Raw genomic sequence first — 19,651 nt, 5'->3', positions numbered from 1 at the left:
CTTGAAAGGCATTGACTTACGAGTGAGAAGAAAATAGCTTGCAATGCATGCTGATGGCCTGAGCTTGAGCAGAAGGCAGTTTCAAGTGCTATCAGCACTATGCAGACCGCAAGCTCTATATTGCACTGCTTAAAGAAAAAGGAAAAAAATCAAAACAGTGGCAAGTGAAAGCAAGAAGGAGGAGGGAAATGTAGCCAGGGAGCCTCACGGTTGCTGGTTTGCTCTTGGAAAGGCTTTTGTTTTTGCTTAACAAATGATGGCACCTGCAGAGATGTCCACATCAGCAGGAACTGAGCATCTGCCTTCAAGAAGTTGTGTGTTTTTGCATCTGTGCTGCTGCACTGGGACGGCCTTTGGTGCAGCACTGCCTGGGCAGTGCCCTGAGCTGCTGGAGGCCGCTGGTGGTTGCTGAAGAGATGCAGTTATTTAAAGTGCAGTTATTTAAGGTACAGCCACTTTGGGGCTCTCTCTCAGTTTACTTTGTAATCCAGTACTTAGGTGTACAAGAATTTCAGGACATGCTTTTGTCGTGTTACATAGAATGGAAATGAAAGATTATCTTCCTTGTTCCCAAACGTAGACATCCTTGCTTCATGAAGTTGGATGGCTATGGATTTGCACACCAATTTGCATGTACACATTGTGACTTCCAGCCCTCCCAAAAGCAGAATTAAGTCTGGTTGTTGTTGGTTTTCTTGTGTTGGTTTCTTTTGTGGAATGCCATCCAAGCGACTTCCTGACCCCTCAGACCAAAGTCAAACAACGTCGACGGCTGTTTTATAGCCACTGTTGTAACTCAGAAGCTTGCTGGTGGTTTCGTGGTTTGCTTCTTTCTGGTATTTCATTTGCACATCAAGGTGCATTTACGTGCGCCCTCAAAATGTACATGCAAAACGTTTGCTGGCAGGTCTCCCACTGGTTGAAAGTGGAAAATCAGAAGCCGAATTAAGAGCTTTTTACTTGACCCAAGTTATCTCAGAAAGGATCTTGAACTTCATATTGTGGCTGTTGATGGGAAAGGTGCTACCATTGCAAGTGGGCACGGATAGAAGAATTCAGACTGGAACAACAGAGAGACGGATCCTCCAGACTTCCTAATGGATGGCAGGAGCCAGAACTGCAAGGAGGAGAGAAAAGGTTGTGTTCCTCTGCAGAACGGATGCGCTGCTTTTGCAAAACGTAACGCCCGCAGTGTCTGCAGCAGTTGGTAGAATAGCTGCGATTGTTTTTCTAACCTCGGGAAGATTAAATGTCATTTAGCAAACTCGGTCTAGGAGATAGTAGCGCGACTGCGAGCATTTTCTTAGGGAAATATGAGCTGTAGAAGTTTATTAATAGGATGTAGAACAGTTATTTGTTTGTCTGCTTTCCCCCCTCAGGAATTTTTTCCTTTATGTTTTCTAAATAATACAAGACAGCCTTGGCAGCACAATCCCCACAGTGGTTAATGTCAGATTGTTATCAGATTTGGCAGTGATTGTTTTCTAATAATATGTATGTTTTTCCCCTGCTGCCCATGTGAGAGTGACAGTTTGCTGAAACTCAATGCAAGGTTTAAGAAAGCGGTAAATCACTGAGAGCACATGACCTACTTACTGTAGATCTCTTTTACTATCTGCCTTGTAGTTATTGAAGAAAAGGATTTGCAAGAAAGCAGATGAGAGATGGGAGTCTGAATTTCTCCTTATTTTTTATTATAGCGAAGACGAGATCCTATCTATATTTGGGCTTCACAATAACATTCCTCGCTCCCAACAGAAGAGCTGATGAAACACATAACGCGCGTGTCAGCATGTGCCTTGTTTTGAAAGCTTATCACAGCGTGTTGGTTTAAGAAGCTCCAGGTAGTTTAAGTGATCGCGTCCTCTCCGAGACAGCATTGGGAAAGGTGGGCAGGAGGTGGGTGCTGCAGGGGCACAGGGACAGCTGGGGACACTTTTCCTTCTCAGCCATAGGCTGGGGCTCCTGGCCGGAGCCCCCCAGGCCATCAGTAAGGGCACTGCTGTGACCTGAGCAGAGCAATGAAAGGTTTCTGGCTGGCCGAGCTGGCAGAAACTATTCTCTTACATCTTCACGATGTGGCAATAAAAATGCAACAGCTGCCAGAAAGCAATACTGAACCATCCACTTTTCCTTGCAGCAGCCGGTTTCCTAAACAAAGCTCTCTGATTACCGAATATTATCCTTCTCCCTGAGGAGCCCAGCTACTCCCCAGCTGCTGCTTCCCTCTAGAAGGGAACATGAAAGATGAACCGACGCCGATCCTGGGGTGAAGAGCCTGTGGTGTGTCACTGCCGAGACAGGGAAGCATTAGAGCTGCTCTCAGCTGTTGTGGCAACCAAACAAAACCCAAGCAGTAGCTGATTGCCAGGTCAGAACCAGCCTCTTTCAGAAAGGGATTAAGCAGCCGAATGCACTTGTGTAGGCTGAAAGTGATACAGCATTAAGTATAACTCTTTTAGAGTTATTTCTTCCTGTGGATTGGTTTGGAAAAGCACTCACCCTGGATCAGTGAGCATCCCTTACTGCTATGAGTTTTAACCAGCAGTGGGAAAATTACATGAGCACAGGACTCTGGGAGCTGCTTTTTGCCTTCATCTCAAGACCAGTGGGAAGGTCTGCCTGCTTTGTCCACGTGATGTCCTTGGCTGGAAGGGGAAGTGTTGTCAGAGTCTTAGAGTGGTTTTAAGAAGTGTGTACTCTGTTTTAGTTTAGTTGGCTGTATTATGTTTGGTCTTGAAGTGCTTGCGTTTACCTTTGTGCAGCTGCCTGGGGAGGGCTGTAGGCTCCATGCGATGGGCTTCTGTTGTCAAATCTCAGTGTCGTAACGTATCAGTTAACATAATTACTGAGGTGCAGTCACTCCATGGAAGAAATACATATTGAAATGAAAACATTACCTGGGGTATTAATTTGCTGCCTGTATTGGGAACCATGATAATTACTGGGGAACGTTGGGCATTTGCAGTGAAATCTGCCTTGCTTAAAGCGTGCTGTTGCTTGTCCAAACGGCAGCGATTTGATGGCAATGTTTTAGAAAGCGGTACTTGGGCTTTTAAGTCGGCATTTAATCCGTGCTCATGCGTTATGTCCTTAAGTGTTCTTTGATTTCTTCTGAAGAGGATGTCTGCTGGCAGTCCTGGCTGGTTCAAAGTCAGCTGTGGGTGTGATGCATACCTTCCCCTGTATTTTCAAGTAGGTGGTGCTTCAAATGGGAGAAGCTTGCAGTGCTTCACCCATGAATAGTAGTGCTTAACCGACTGCTGAAGTACTTCTGCAGCAGCTATTTACCATAGCCCAGGTACATTATTTCTTCCTTTCGTGTGCTTATGGTTATTTAAACAGCTTCAAGTTTGTTCCAGTTATTATTTCATATGGTTTGAAAAGCGACTTTTCACTGTGAAGAGCCTTGAAATGCACAGAATGATGTTACCCGCCAAGCGTGGAGCCCGGGGAAGAGGCAGCATCTCAGTTGCTTTGCTGTTGCATCTTCTGCATCATTAGTGAAGTTCAGCCACAGACTCTCATCTGCTATTAGAGAGGCCCCTGCCCCTATTAAGGGAAACTGAATTGCATGGAATAGCAATAAGCATCACTGCCTTTCCTGATTTTATCAGGAGTCTCATGATTTTGGGGTTCTTTTTGATCTTAGGTCCTGACGCGATGTCATTTAGTAACAGGCACTCCCTTTCACAAGGCTGAAAATGAAATGCAAATAAAGCAAACCCAGAATATACATGCTGCTGTTTTTAAGGCAGTTTCATGGTGAGGAGGCTTTGGCTGGTGGTGGTTCTGTACACTTGAGATTAGAACTATTACAGTTTGAATAAGCAATAAGAAGCTTATTTAGTTGGTTATTATTTAGGCAGTCCCTGTGTTCCAGGTAGCAATCCTCTATGTGCTGCACATCTGGAACTCTGTGTGTGTGGCACTGCTGTCCTTTTCCCCTTGGGTCAATGAGCCAGACAGATGCTGGCCTTGGTCAGCAGTGCCATCCAGGTTCCTTGGCCAGCACAAGGGGCTGTCACAGCTACAAGGTGCTCAGAGCCTCTCCTTGTCATTAAAACGTTTCCTTGCATCTTTGCATGCAGTAGATAGGCTGGTGTGTGTTGGTAGCATGTACTTGCCCGGTGCTAACACTGCCAGAAACTGCTTGACTGTAGCTGCTACCATTAACACTGAGCTTGTGCAATGTATCCCCTATTAAATCCAGATTGAGCAACCACATAAATCATGGCCTTGAATGTTTTGGTTTGCATTGGCAGCCCTTTTGGTAACTGCTGAGATAAAAGCTGTGCCTACAGCAAGCCATATTAACCAAGTCAGCCATGTGAAATGCATCCATTTATTTAAATAAATCTAACAGCTACTTGGCTTCGAATAAAAACACTTCTTTTCTTTGTGGTTTCTTTAGATAATTTCAAGCTCAAATTCAGCTGCTGCTATCCAGTGTCTTCTGGGCAGAAGTGGTTATAAAACTGTGATGAAAAAGATGGGCTTGTAACTTTGGGGCAAACTTGTCTTTGCAACGCTGTGTGCATCTGATCCGTGACAGTAGCAAAATGTCATGGAAAATGCTGCCATGTGTTCATTAAAAGTCTGTTGAGAAGCGAGATGGCAAACTCAATTGTGAAAGCACAATTATATGTTATTCAAGATGAGAAAAAAACAACATCGAGCACCAGAGTGAAGTAGCAAAGCCAGCCAAGCAGACCAAGCAACAGCAGATGAGGTTATGCATTAACAATTGCAGGACTGGGGATACTGGAAGAAAGAACTATTCATGCACAGCTCTGGCCTCTAAATTAACTCGAGTGCTTCAGCAGAATGACCTGTGGGCAGCTCAATAGATATTTTTGTTCAGAGCGCTGAAACAATTCAAGAAGATGTAAATAATTGCAGGCTGAGTAAAATCTTAGTGTCTGGAATTGGAGACGTTGCTGTTGTTCAAAGCAATTGCTGGAAGAGGCCTTTGATGGCCACGCTGTTGTCACCGTGCTTGGTCCCCTGAAAGACTGAGCTGATCAGTAGGTGATGTGTGCAGGTAAGGAGGGGCCACGCTGTGCTCAATGCAGGGCTGGAGCTGAGTGTGAGGGAGATAGAGGAGACATGAGAGTTTCCAAGGGTAATGGTAGAAGCAATAGCTGAGGTAATCCATCTCCTTCCTATGTGACACAAGCACAGGGCAGCTCCCTGGGGAGCCGCTCAGGTTCCCACCAGATGCTGCACAACAAACAGTGCTGCAGGAGGGCTGGGAAAGCAGGGCTGGCGGAAGTGAGAGCATGACAGGCGGCCACAAAACCACTGGGAAAAGTGCTTTCATTCGGCACTGATGTGTGCAACACGCTGGGCTTTGCTTTCCCTTTCTTTCACCCCACGCTGTTGTTCAGACCTGTGTCCTGATGTGCTTGAGTGAACTCAGCAGTGAGAAGAGCTCTGAGAGCTGTAAAAGTAACATTAGACCCTTGTGAAGAGTTGATTTTGATCATTCCATCAGTGGCTGTGTGGCCCAGTCTGGGTTCTGCAGCGCTCTGTCTCTGTGGGGCAACATAATCACCCTATTTCTAAGTGGGTTTCTTTATTGTTTGGTTAATTTGGGGGCCTTTTTTTGGTACAGTAGATACGCTTTTACTCGGTACTTTGCAGAATCATTTAACGTTGTTTGTTTTTAATCTGGTGTGTGATTAAAATAGATTAATGTTGTTGTAACATAAAAAACCCTCCAGGGGTTTTGTTCTCTTTGTAAATATTCTCTTGGATCTTTTTTGTCTTCTAAACTGTGTGTAGGGAGAGTCTTTTAATGGGACCTGGGGAGAAAAGAGCAGCATTTTAAACTTAATATAAGAATTTAATTTTTAATGGGTTTCATTTGGGGCTGGAGTTATTCATATTGAAGTGGAAATTAAAGTGTCTGGATGCTTTGTGTGTAAGCTGTTGGAAAGTCTATAAAGCGATGTGCGGGTAAAAGCCTTTCTTATCTGATCTCACAACTATGCAGTTAGAGAAGCTATTGATTGATATCATTCATTCATATTTGACCTAGTTTTGCAGATTTACCTTTGAGTTCTCTTTAGTTAGTCCATGCAGGTGTGCTGTGTGGAGCGTGGGTCGACCTGCTGTCCTCCAGCAGGGCTCCTGTTCCTCTCCACATTTGATTGTGAAGGCACAAGAAGTTACAACAGCGATTAAATCACTTCCAGACTGTGTGCCATACAGATGGGTGCAGAGTGGTTCACTGAGCCATACTGTCAGCAGGGGGTTGTATTTGTGGTAAGGTAAATTGCCTGCGATCTCTCCAGGTTGGCAGGTGAGAAGGGTGAGAAGATGTTCTTATTGCTTAGAGTCAGGGAGCATCCCCACATCTGACTGCCATCCAGCCTTGGGAGCAGCTGTGGGGACAGGAGGGCCCAGGCAGCATTGAGGCCCCTCTAAGTCACAAGGTCACGGCTCATCTTTGCAGCCAGCCTGCCTTGGTTCATACCCAGGGTGCTGCACGAGGAGCAGGTGGTGGCGAGACACCGATGACAAGGGCCCTGTTTATGGCTAATGAGCCCCTCCAGCAGTGACGGAGATAACCAGCAGCCGTCCCTGCTGCAGATACATTTCCAGGTCTGTGAGCTTAGCTTAATACCTCCGCCTTATCTCGGCGTTGCGGACTGCTTTCTGTCTTCATGTGGAGGCATCAGAATGGCCTCAGGCTCTTTGGTAAGATTAAGAGCTTCCCCTGGCATCCTGACAAGGAGGAAATTTAAGGAACAAGAGTATTTAATTTAAAGCTAATCTGGTCTTTGTGAAAGCGGAGGATTAGACCATTAAGTTCTACGCGCCTGGCAGGTTTCTGCCACTGATGGCACAGATGTGCTCCTCCTGAAGACTGTGTGTGTCTCTGTGCGTGCTCTGTTCCTAGAATCCAGGTTTAAGCCTTGCTAGGAGGAATAACTTAGAGGAAAAGATGGCTGCATTTGTGGTGGGCGCAGCCTCCATCCTCCAGAGGACGGGCTTCTAAATGCTGTCAGCAGAAATTAGTGGCTGTTGGTAAACATTCAGCTGTCTTTTGTTGTTGTTGTTCCTGTTACCCAAGTACGAACTGTAAGTTAGCTTCCAGTGGATGCTGGAGGGCTCCCAGCACACACAGCAGGCTTAGCACCTCTTGGGAGCGAAGCCTTGGATCCCTTAGAGGTGATCGTGTGAGCTGCTTTCCTTCTGCCCTGTGAATCAGTTAGATATCCCTGCCTTGGTAACAGTAAATCCTCCTCACTTCCATCACAGCACCACAATTGAGTAGGCTAACGTACAGATATTTATATGCAAAGGTGAGTAAACAGATTCACCCACTCTCACATACATAAATATGTATTTTATAATGGATTATCTGTTAATGGAACTCTTAATGGTTTGTTTCTAAATGGTAACGGGCCCAGTTGATTTTCTATGTATTTTCTGCGTTATACTGGAGGCTGTTACAGTTTAGCCCTGTGCTTATTATATATATAATGCTATGGGCATGATTGTGAAGCATTCATAATTGTCAGGGCCTAACAGAAAGCTAAGCAAATGAGCTGAGGACATGATTATTAAAAGCTGACGGCTGTCAGCCTCTGCAAAGTGAGGGAAAAAAATTCATCTAGATGATTTTCCTATATTTGAATGAATAACAAGACGTAGCGGAACGCAATGAATCATTGCGTATTACGTTCCCTTACTCACGTTCTTACTCAGATGCATTTTGTACCACAAAGAGGAGTGGTGGCATTAAGCCAGGATTGAATTCGACCTTTTTTTCAGTCCCTGCCTTTATTTTCATGAAAGCAATGGAAAGAGGCCTTAAGCAAGAACTGATCCTTGTTTTGCACCAACCCCTGAGCTGAAGAGCTCGTAATCGAAATACTTGGAGGAGGAAACGGGGACAGATGCTGACCTAACAGTGTCCCTGGGGAGCTGGAACAGAACTTTAATCTTCTCCTCTAGTGCTTCGTCCCTGAGTCCTGATGATTTTCCACACATCATTTTTTTTTTTCTGTATATTTGGAGACATTGCAAAATCACTTTGCCCGATACATCCTGAAGGGTTATTGCTAAAAGCTTCTTATAGCCTTGTAAGAAATATGTGCTTCAGCATATCTAGTACCTGCTCGGCCTGGTGAAATAATGGGGTTTTCCTATGTCAGAACAAATCACGCCTGTGCCAAAACAGCTGCAAACCTTCTCCAGGGCTTAATGAGCTCTTGCTGTTTTGCAGTGGTCCTAACAATTTGTTACTGTGACTGTCCCATAGTACAGAATTACGGTATCAAAAGCATCTCGTACAAAGACAAGGATATCAGGGAAAGCTGATGGCACGTTGTGTGTTTTGGGGCTGTGCTGCACTGGCGTGGAATTCTTTTCATGGTAAAGATGGATGCATACAGGTGTGTTATCTTTGGCAATCCTAATTAAACAGAGGTAGTAAAAGAGGCATTCTTCACTGGGACCGTGAATTCTTCCTGAAGTCATTTTAAATTAGAACATGGTAAAAGAGGGCTAAACCGAGTGAGCAACTTGGCATTCCTCTTTGACTCTTTGTAAGTCATCACGGAGCACAAAGCTGTGCCCGTGGCTGCAAAACATGGAAGGTTTGGGGTGTTAAAACCCACTTTGACTTTCAAGAGCTTCTCTTGAACACAATTCCACGCCGCCATGAAAAAAATCATCAGTGTCAAATATCTGAACTGGAGCAAATGGAACAATTTGGCGACTCTGATGCCTTCGTCCGGAGTTTCGTGCCTGCGAGGATGTGAAAAAGTCGATAGTGTGAATTGGAAGTTATTGATTATTTCACTGGGCTGCTGTTGAAACATCGTATGTGCTTGATTTGGTCTCCCAACACCCAGCAAATGTTTGTTTCCCGTTTCGTCTCCCTTGCGAAAACAGTTGAAAACACTATAAATTGAAAATGATTTTCTTTTTTTCCTTCTAATTTTAAAGTATTTCTTTCGTGAAGTTAAATAAATGCTATTGGTAAAGGTTCCCCTCACTCCGAGATGGATATTTCATGTTACAGATGGGCCTATTCTTAATTTACTTTGCAAGGCGTTGAGCCTTCTGTTCGACACTGCCATCTGCAGCCCCATTGATTTTAGGACATTTGTGTAAGGCTGTCTGCATCTGACAGCTTGCAGGGCTGGCTCTGCGCTCCTTTGAAACAAAGCAGGTTATGGAAATGGGCTTTTCTCCTGCTGCCTCTGCGCCAGGGCCGACCTCACCACCTTGCTGAATGACAGCAAGAGATTCAAACGAGAACCTCAACTGAGAGGAAGCTTGGGGTTGTGTTCTGTGATGTGGGAGGTGTAAAGGCCGTCGTGGTACAGCAGGGTTAGCTGTGTTGACTCCTGGATGTGAAAGAGCACCAGTTACCAAAACTGCAGGCACGGACTGCTGAGAAGTGCTTCCACTTTGTGCTGCTGAACATTTCCACTGCTTCGCATGGAGCGTGCAGCAAATGGGAGGAAAAAGGAAAAGGGATTATTGTGGGTATTTGTAGAACAGATTTCACTGTAAGATTATCCACAAAAGTAAAAATATTTACATCCCAGTTGGTTAAAAATCTGTCCGGTGTGTCTATTTGTTTAGCTAGCATTAATTACCTACAGCAGCTCCTTCTGGTTTGGTTAATTTCCAAGATTCAAACATTTTGCTTTAAATTACTGGAATTAAGAGGGAAACGTACACCGTGGCAGTTTGCTGATGTAATCTTAGGAAAATACCCAGTGCTCTGTGATTGGGGGCTGGGGGCTTGGCAGCCCTGCTGGTTGGGAGTGATGGGAGGAGAGAAGGTGGACCCACCTGCAAAACCCCAAACCCAGTGCATCGCTAGTAGCTCCTTCCAGGAGTTGTAGCTGCTGGAAGTCAAGCAAACAATGCAACGCTGTCTGGGGAGGGATGTTGTCATTCATCAGAGGCCTGTGAGGAGATGAACAGATAAAGAAAAAATCAAGTGGAATGTAAGTTGTGCAGCTGTTGAGATAAAAATGAACAGTGCAAAGTCATTGCTCCATGGCTCACCTTTGCTAGGTGGGAGACTTCCAGGTAGCGTGCTCCAGGCTGCAGGGCCAGACAAGGCTGTGTTGAGCAGGGCGTTGCTGCTTTGCATCTCCAGCCCATCAGAGATGATGCAAATAATGTGGAAACTCCTAGGCTGCAATCTGTGGGTCTGAGGTTGCCAGCTGTCTGAAGGCAAGGAGCTGCTTTGCTAGGGGAGGGATCTGACGTGCTGGTTGCAGAGTTCACATGCTGCTCTTGGATTCCTGGGCTCGCCATGCAGCATCACACCTGGGCACACTGTGCCTGCTGGTGCAATTGCGAGTTGACTTGTGTGGCTCCTGAATGAAGCTTAATAATGGTAAGGAAGAGAGCATAGGAGGATTCAGAGGATGGACAGACATTGTAGAAAAACTGAGAATGTAACCACAGCAATATGAATCAGGATGTCAGTTTGCTAGAGGGGGAATGACCCTCACTGCACTGAGAGACCTGGAAGTGCTGTGGTTGTGTGCAGAGTGTGGCCAAGGTGTGTGCATGTTGTCCCACTGACTTCAGTGCAAAAGAGCAAATACTGAATTAAATGGTCTGCTGGTGCTCTGCATCGCATGTGACTTACACAGCTGACCTTACGTGTGGTGCATGTTCCTGTTGGTGTCTTTAGGGGAAGGCCTCCCAATTAATGGCACAAAGCATCTCTCCACATTTAAGGCTTTTCCTCTCAGAGCAAGGAATGGCTGCTGGCAGCTGGGGCTGTCCCAGCTCTGCAACGTGCTCCTCATACCGTCTGCAGTGCAGATCTGTGCCACATGTACTGTAGATCCCCGGTGACAGCTGAGCAAACTTATGAAATAACAATTGGGGATGATTATATTGGTTCGGAGGATTAGCACAGCAGGTAGCCGTGTTGGCACAGGGCAGGGTTTGGGCCGAAGGATAAATACACATTCTTTTTATTATTGCAGCTAATGGGAATCTGCTAGACTTTGAAGCATAGAAAAGGCTCACTGGCCACCTGTGAGCTAATCACACGGATTTGCCTCATTCTGTATTTCTGCTCACTTGGAGCCTGTAATCTAATTTCCAAACAGAGATGAGAGGAGCGAACAATTCATTTTCTACTTTACATGGCTGTGCTGGTAAACTTTTAATCCTTTCAGAATTACAGTTCCTTGCAGCGTGGAGGTAACAACACAGAGCCCTGTGTGCAAGACGTGAGTCTTTGAATGCACCATTTGCTGGATAATAATTAGCCTCAGCACGGCTCAACATGAATCAAAACAGAGATTCGGAGCGCTGGACATTTTTCAAACGACGTCTTGGAGCACACATAGACTAAAGATTGTAGTTTTCATAGAAAATTCCTGGGTTTTCAACTTCAAAAGAGCCCCGCGGCAGTCGGCGTTGTCTTCAGCCCCCAGCGTTACACCCTGCTGTTGGTGTCTCTTCCATTTGTAGGACATGGTGATGTCAGTTTCATGTCCTACCTAATTAATTATCTTTATAGCGGAAGGATGTGTGTGGCTGTTTCGGTGTTACTATGGACTTCATGACTTTGTCACCACCCTCTGGGTGAAAAACTTCCTCCTAAGATCCATCCTAAACCTCCCCTGTCTCAGTTTAAAACCATTCCCCCTTGTCATCATAATAAAGAAATAGACCCACAAATTTCATTGTCTTCAGTGAATTGTGCTCACTGAAGTCCGTTCAAGCAGGAGGGATATACGGTTGTAGAAGTGATGTCCCCAAGAACACCATCAGGCCTTTGTTGCACCTTACAAGGTGATCATCCGGAGGGTTTAAGGAGACTTCTCTGGTTGCGTGTGGATATGTGGTGGCTCACACATTGCTCCTCTGGGTCTCCCGGAGGGCAGACACTGTTCAGTGAGTCAGTAGTTCTATCAAAAACACTCTTCTGCAAAATCTTCCTGCACATACTTGCAAGAAAAGAAAAAGCCCACGTCATGGGTAAATGCAAAAGCGGTTTGTCTGATTCTGTGAAAGCATCTCATGTTGTGTGGAGCAATTAGAATATAATGGACATTTGGCTGTACCAAAATTTCTTCTACCAGGAGACCCCCAGCTGTCCCGAGGTATGTGAAACCAGAGCTGCTGGGCGGCACAGCCTTTCTGATTGCAAATAACATTCATACAGATTGACTGGCACAAAATGACATCTCTCTGAGACCTGCCAGGTTCCCATCATCACCCCACCTCCATGTCTGGAAATTAATTTGATTGAAGCAAATAGATTTCATTCCGTTTGTTGATACGGTTTCAGTGGCTGGGAGAGCTGCCATCCGACTGCAGTCCGTGTAGTTCAAGTAATTGGAGCAAGCCAGTCAATATCCAGCAGATGTCAAGAGCAGGCTGGGGAGAGCCATGGTCATGAAAACAAGATGTCAAGGCAAAGCAAGCCTTTTCAAGTAGTTCTTTGGTCACCTTGCAGAGGTATCTACAGACCCTAAGAGGCTCTTATTACCTGCACCAAGTTATGCAGGAGGTAATGACGCTTTGTGTTTGATATTGACATCGTGCCTTTAAAATCAGGATTGAGAATTCTTGGCTCTGAAGAAGGAATTCACAAAGGGAACGGTGTTATGTGGCTGGTGAGTTACGGGTATGACACCTCTCAGGGGGAATAAATGTGTTATTTTTCTATATAAACACACCACACTGATCTTTTTTGTCCTTCATATATTAAACTGAGCTGTCAGGCTACATTCGATCAGTGTTCATAAGGTGATGCTTTTCAAGCTGCTTTTGAAAGCCAGTTTTATTCAAGCTTATTGAAGTAATCCTGTTGCATACGAGTGGGTTGAGTGTTTGGGAGAGCACTGCAGTTACATGGAACAAACTGATAGTTAAAAGGGGAGCTGGCAGTGAAGCCCCAGACATTTTTCTTCCCAACCCCTGTGGCGGAGCTAATCTGGTGATAGGGTTATCCCATCCCTATTGATAATTGGAGGGAATGGTGAAGGCTCGCTGTTCCCTGTTTCTTACAGCTTGGTGTCCTGGTCTGTCTGCCACCTCGTTGCCTCTTGGCAGCTCGGAGGGGCAACTGGTTGGGCCACAGTGTGCTGTGTGACAGCCAGAGGGCTGAGGAAAGGCACCATTTGGGAGCCAGCCCGACCTGGTGTTGGGCCAGGCAGACGTTTCTGGGTTCCTCTGCAGTGTCAAAGTAGCCAAGAAATGGCCGTCATTACTGCAGACACTGCAGAAATGGTTCAGCAGCCTGCTGGGCAAAAGGCTGCTGCAGAAGCTGAGTGGTTACAAAGCAAGGAGCAAAGGACTCTCACCAGTAAAACGTGGCTAAAGAGTGGAAAGCAGCAAGTTGGGATGTTTTCATCATCATCTCTTTGCAATGCGGGGTTGGTTTAAGAGCTGATCAGGTGTGAAGTCCTGTGCCCCGAGCTGGTCAGTGTAAAAGCCAGGAGGGCAAGCAGCAGCACATACACATGCTGTAAGGTTGTTAGAGCTGTTAAACAGTGAAGAAACCTCATCCATCTGAGAGAGCAGGGATTGAGTCTAGACATACCTGAGGCAGTGCGTGTTAAATCAGAACACGCAGGCCTCAACAGGACGTGCTGCATTAGCTGGGACAAGCTGAGACCAGCAGCAGGCAGTGCTGCAGATGGTTTAATGCAGACCTTCCCCAGGTCTGCCCCATCTGGCTGGGAATGGCGACGTGGTACGGAGCTGAGGAGCCGAGCGGTGAGTGATGTGAAAGGGGTGAAGTGCTTCGGTGTGAGGCAGTGCTGCAGCTGCTGACCTTTGTCAGCCTCTGCAGGAACCTACAGGGTGCAGCAGGTTAGCAGGAGAATGAACAGGAAGGGATTGGGAAGGTGGGTGAACTTGTAGGAAGAAAGAGTGGGAAGATAGGAGCTGAAAAACTTGCAGTGGAGATAAAAGGGTGAAACGCTCTTCTAAAGGAATGGGTGATGGTGGTGACTTACAGGGGAGTCTCTGACAGACTGGCAAGAATCAAGTGGAATTAAAAGGTGAGGAACGGAAACCTTGTGGAAGGAGTATTCTCATATGACATGCGTGGAAATGTACTGCTATGGGCGATAACTCTGCACTGCTCAGATGCGATTTATGCACCTAACAGGTCCGTGGTGCATTACTGTGATTTTAGAAAGTTGGGGAAGTTGCCGGTCTTACCAGACATCAGCATGAGCTCTCACATGCCAGGCAGGTTATTTCACCTCTGCTGGCTGCAAAGGTTTTATGTCTGCTTTATAAGAATCAGTGGTAGGAAAGGTGGATCCTTGTCATGGTGTAGAAGGGGCTGTCCGTGTTTCTGCAAGCCTGGGTGTGCTTTACAAGTGCTGTGATTACAGGCTCTGTATTTCTTTAATTAAAGCACAAAATTGAAACAGGAAGCGAAGGTTTGTTGTGCTCAAACCCTTTATTATCAAAGAATGGCCCCCAATTCATTTGTCAGCATTGCTTCCTACGTGGGAAGTTTCCATTCTGTTCAGGAAGAATCCACATTAATAAACTCTGGTGCTGGTAGCTGGCAAGTGACTGCTTCAGAGCTCACAGGTAATGAGTAAGTTACCTCTACCTATGGGGAGAGGTTGGGAAACCAAGAGATTATCCCTGTTGGGAGTGAACCTTTCACTGTGCCTGTGTGTGCACATGTAGGCTGAAGCAGGATTGAGTTACGGTGTTGCTTTCTGTTAGCTTCCATTAGGATGCTACAGATGGATGCAGATTTTTTTCCTATTAAGTAAAATGCAGTGATTTGTAGTGGAGGAGCATTTGGACGCTTTGCACTTCATTTTCCTCTAGAAAGCCACATCTCCTTCCTTTTTGCTAAGTAAAGACATGCTTTGAAAAAAAAAAACAACCTCAAACATCAAGTGCTTTTAATATTATACTCCCAGCATTCAGGATATAGGGGTTACATTTATGGCCTGTGTTCTGTGTAACAGCTGGCTGAAATAGATCGTTTCATGTGAAATATTGGAGGGCTCCGCACTCTCAAATCAAGGCCAGCAGCAGCTCAGTGACTGAGGAATTGTCAGCATCTTGTGCAATTCCATTAAGTGCTTCTTCTCATTGATCTGCAGCTTTATTGTTGACGATTAAATCCATTGCCAGGCAGAAGAGAAACACTTCTAGCAGGAGGTAGCAAAGTCTTTTGTCCCGAATGATTTTTCTTCTGTTTTATAATGAAGTACAAAGTGTGTGACAAGTCTTGCTATTCAGTTGCACTAAATACCTGCTTACTGTGGGATAATTGATATCAGCAGCCGACAGAGCTGCTTGCAACACACTTTTCAAATGCGTGTTTTTAATTTGCATAATCAAATACTTTGTTCGTGTCCTTGGAAATTAGGGTGGAAGATGGCTGTGTGCTAAAAACGAAGCGTTGTTTTTAGCAGATTATTCTGTATCCAGTACAGCAGATGAAGCGCTCTGGGGCCTTCCTGGTACGTGTTGGCTGGTGCACCCAACGATCTTCCCCATCCTTTGCAGTAATAGTTTCTGTCATCTGCCTCTATTTATCCAAATGTTCCACTGACTGATGTCCAATCAATATGAAATGTACTTAAATCTGATTAATTATTGCAAGCCGTGTAGGACACTCGTTGAAGTGCACATCCCAAGGCTGGCAGTCAGCGGGGTGTATGTTCTCTGCTTCCCATTGACTTCAGAGAAGTTAGGAGTGCTTGCATTGGTTGTGATGGTGTGCACCAACTGCCCCACTTTTTGTGTGTTAAGTGAAAACCAGAGGAATTTCAGATTCAAGACACACCAGAGGGCAAAACAGGAAAGGAAGATAATGGAAGCTGCATGTGCTGTCTGGGTGGTATGAGCTCAGACTGTGTTTTTCTTAAGCCTTCAAAGAACATCGAACTGTGGCTTTATTCCTTTCTCAGTTAAAAGACTGTCTGCTGCTGGACGTAATAGCAGCCCAGTGGAAAAAGGGGAGCCTTTGCCAGCACAGAAGTTACATCACAGTTATTTATCCAAAGCAGAGTATGGAGACGGACATCAAATGCAGTCATAGGGGCACGAAGGACATTTTCCCCTTAGTTTTTGTGAGTCAGTCAACCCTCCTAAGTAATGTGCTGGTAGGAAAAGAGTGCTCTTGTATTTATGGCTGTGAAGTGTTGCTGATGAGGATTTGAGCCTTCCATATGAAACATGAGGTTGGTTGTGTTCATTTCTGACATGGGATTTCAGCTCCCAAAAGAAAAGTTGTGGCATGAGGAACTCATTTATGCAGCATAATTACAGGGATGCATGTGGAGAATATAGGAGGCACAGAGAGACTGCAGGACATCTGATAGCATCCTGGGCTGGATGCATAGATGCAGAGGTGTAAGACAGAGAGGGGGAAGGTGTGTACATGTTCAGGGTCTGACACTTGGAATAATGTTATGTTACTGAATGCAACATCTTCTAAGCAATGAACTAACAGGAATGGGACTTAAGGGGCTGTGTAATGAAGATGTAAGCAGCAGCAAAGAATACCCAGGAGATGACAGGATTCCTCACCCCATCTCTCCAGGGGAGGAGGAGCTGCATTCCCAGCAGTGAGTTGTGCTGAATAAATGTTACACACACCAGAGACTCTAAAGATATCAAATGGAAAGATTTAATGATTGCAGCCAGCACCAGGTATTCCCTGTAGCTTCGGAAGTATCACCTCAGCTGGGTTTTCAGACCACCCCACCTACTGTTCCCAAATGAGGAACAGTCTTTGCTACATTCCTGCCCAGCTCTCTCCATCAATTCCAGTGTTGTGCAGGTTGGCAGATGCTGTGAACCTTGTCTGTGGCTTGGAGAAATGCTTTACATCGTAGATATTTGTTCTCGTTCTCGTCAAGGTTTGACCAATGCAGCTGTCAACCATTATTTCTGAACGTATGTTAATTTATTATACGTTTATTCATTTTAGCCCTTAAAAATGGCACATGAATGAGTGAAGTTTTTCTGTCTGAAGATTATTTGGAAACCTGGGTGCTTGTCCCCAGGCCTTTTAAATCTCATGTGTTTCCCATATGCTTCATCTTTTAATTGCCGAAGTTGTAAGTCCAGCTTTACACCATCGCTATGCAATATTGACGTAAATAACGCTCCCAATTCCCGCAGCAGCTGCCAATGCTGACTTTTCCAACCCTGTCTTGGCAGCGTTCCCCCTGAACGTGCCCAGAGGGATGTCACTCATCAGATAAACAGGTTGCCTAGTGAGCCTGTGGATGCCCCCACCCTGGAAGCACTCAAGGCCAGGCTGGATGGGGCTGTGAGCAACCTGGTCTGATGGGAGGTGTCCCTGCCTATTGCAGGGGGTTGGAATGAGGTGATCTTCAAGGTCCCTTCCGACCCAAACCATTCTACAAATAGTCATTGGCAGAAGTTTGGGGTCGTGATTGAAGTGGGAGGTCTTTGTGAAGCCCCCTTGAGCAGAACTCCAGTGTAGCAAGTGTTATAATTTCAATAGCAGTCATTAGTATTAAAGAGACACAGCTGGAGGACCCAGACCAGTCTCTCCATGGCCAGCCAAACCAAGGAAGCCTTGCTTTCTGACCAGTAAGCATTTTAAGGTTTCAGATTTGGGTAATAAGGCGCAGAGCTCACAGTGCATTTCCCCCCTTAGAGGGTTGTTGAGGGAGTGATGATAGAGGAACAATAACAGAAAATACTCGTAGTGGATACACACTCATCTGTTCTGTCTCTCTTTTATTGCAGATAAAGAGTTAGGACTCAGTACGCTCGCTGAAAATGCCAACCCTGGTGCTAGGGGGCCAGCTGTCCCGAAAATATCAGGACTAGAGCGGAGCCAAGAGAAGAGCCAGGACAGCAGCAAAGACCCAATACTTGATCCCGTGGTGCCTAAAGACCCCTGCCCTCAGGTGGCCCAGCCTCTGGCCCAGCCCCAGCTGGAACTGCAGCCAGAGGTACCTTGTCCCAGCCCTGCGCTCGCCCCACGGCCGGAGGTTCCGGCCCCACCAGCCCCACCGCCGGCCACACAGCTGCCTGCAGCCCCGGAGGAGCCCACCCGTCCACCTGCACCTCAGCCTCCTGTGCAGCACCCACCCCGGCCGCAGTCCCCGGTGCAGCCAGCCCACCCCAACCTCCCTGCAGTGCAGCCCCATCCGGCCGCTCAGAGCCTCTCGCAGCCGCTCTCTGCCTACAACAGCAGCAGTTTAAGCCTCAACAGCTTAAGGTGGGTGGAAAGCCACGTGTGTCCATGTGCTATCTCTTTGCAGACTTGCTGCCCCCAGTGGTGATGCTTTATTTGTGTCTGGAGAAAGCGTGGGGGGATTGGGGTAGAGGTGACAGCACATCACACCCCATTTGTGGGAAATGGAAGGGGATTTGTGCCCTCATCCTCAAATTCTTCCCTAAAATGAGCCAGAATCACTTTCTTTTCCCAGCAGTGCTTGGTAATCTCAAGCTCTTTGTTAATTTGCCTTTGCTTTTCCCTCCTGTCCCTGCACACTCGGGTTTTTGAAGGGGATTTCATGCAACATAGGCCAGTGGAAGAAAATCCCACTTCTTGCAGACTGAGCTGTTCTCTGAAGGCTCCTGACTTTTACTCTTGCCTCCCTGTAAACCTCTTCTGCTTTCCCCAACTACTGACATGCCCTAGGGCAAGAAATACAGTGCAGCTGCTGTTAGCTCTGCTGACAGCTTGGCATAGGCTTACACTGATGACATTCAGGCTTAATTTCTTCCCGCACTGACAACACCTTGCAGCCTTCAGTGTTTTCCACCTCACTTGGCCACACAGAGATAATCCCCACCTTTTGTAGGGGGATAACAAAATTAACGGGGATTAAGCAACCTGTTCCCAGGAACCCGTGATGTCTTTGTAAGTCACAGACCTCAGGTTTCCCCTGTGGCAACCCCAATGCTCTCAGCAGTGCCTCACCTTTCCCTGTATCTGAGCCTGCAGCAGGTACATGGCATCCTTCCTGACCTGCTGAACTGCCATATGGATGCTTCATGGTTTGACTAAAACTGGGAGTTGTTATTGAAGACTTTGATTTCTTTTTAACCAAATTGGTGTGGCTCGTCTTTAAAAGCCACTGCAATAAAAACGTGCCATTACTTGAAATATTGACAAGCGGGATTAAGCACCATGTGATTATATAGAAAACTTTCCCCGCTAAGAAATGAAACCTGAAAAATTGCAACCAGTGTAATGGTTATTTATAACTGGGTATTTATTTTGCTGATTCATCTTCTCTCTTGATAGTGTGGGGGTAAAGAGAGTCGTTAACAAGATAATAAGCATCTATCTGTTGTTGCCTTCCCAACTTCATCTCATGTTTTCCCCACTCTTCCATCTTTCTGAGTCATAGCAGAGAAATTAAACTTCTATTAACGCAGCGATCAACTGATGTTGAGTTTCATTTGCCTGAAAACATGAATCAGAAGCAGTCATGTAGAAAGGACCCGATAATTAATAATGAATGCACAGAGCTGATTACTCCTTTGTGTGCTGTGCCTGTGTTGTTGAGGACAGAATCTCAGCCTCTTGGAGGGAGGGAGACGTGTCCTGGGGCTTTGGTGTGGAGGGACAACAGGCAGTAAAAGGTGCTCGATAAGGGAGAGGCTGGAGAAAGGAGTGTCTCAAAGAATAATAACTTGTATTTGCAATGTGTTGCTT

General features: G+C 46.0%; 1 protein-coding gene across 7 annotated transcripts in view; it reads left to right on the top strand.

Moving 5' to 3' along the window:
• The window catches only part of AUTS2 (activator of transcription and developmental regulator AUTS2), a 532,812-nt gene that overhangs the window by 493,054 nt on the left and 20,107 nt on the right, over nt 1-19,651 (top strand). For all 7 annotated transcript variants that reach the window (XM_072353400.1, XM_072353404.1, XM_072353403.1 and 4 more), the window contains one exon: nt 17,725-18,202. In XM_072353400.1, coding sequence (XP_072209501.1) covers nt 17,725-18,202 — 478 coding nt within the window. The remainder of the gene's footprint in view (nt 1-17,724; nt 18,203-19,651) is intronic.

Source organism: Excalfactoria chinensis, chromosome 19 (genome assembly GCF_039878825.1).
Source record: "Excalfactoria chinensis isolate bCotChi1 chromosome 19, bCotChi1.hap2, whole genome shotgun sequence".
NCBI classification, from domain to species: domain Eukaryota; kingdom Metazoa; phylum Chordata; class Aves; order Galliformes; family Phasianidae; genus Excalfactoria; species Excalfactoria chinensis.
Note: the sequence above shows the minus strand (reverse complement) of the source record. Positions and strands in the feature narration are given on the sequence as shown.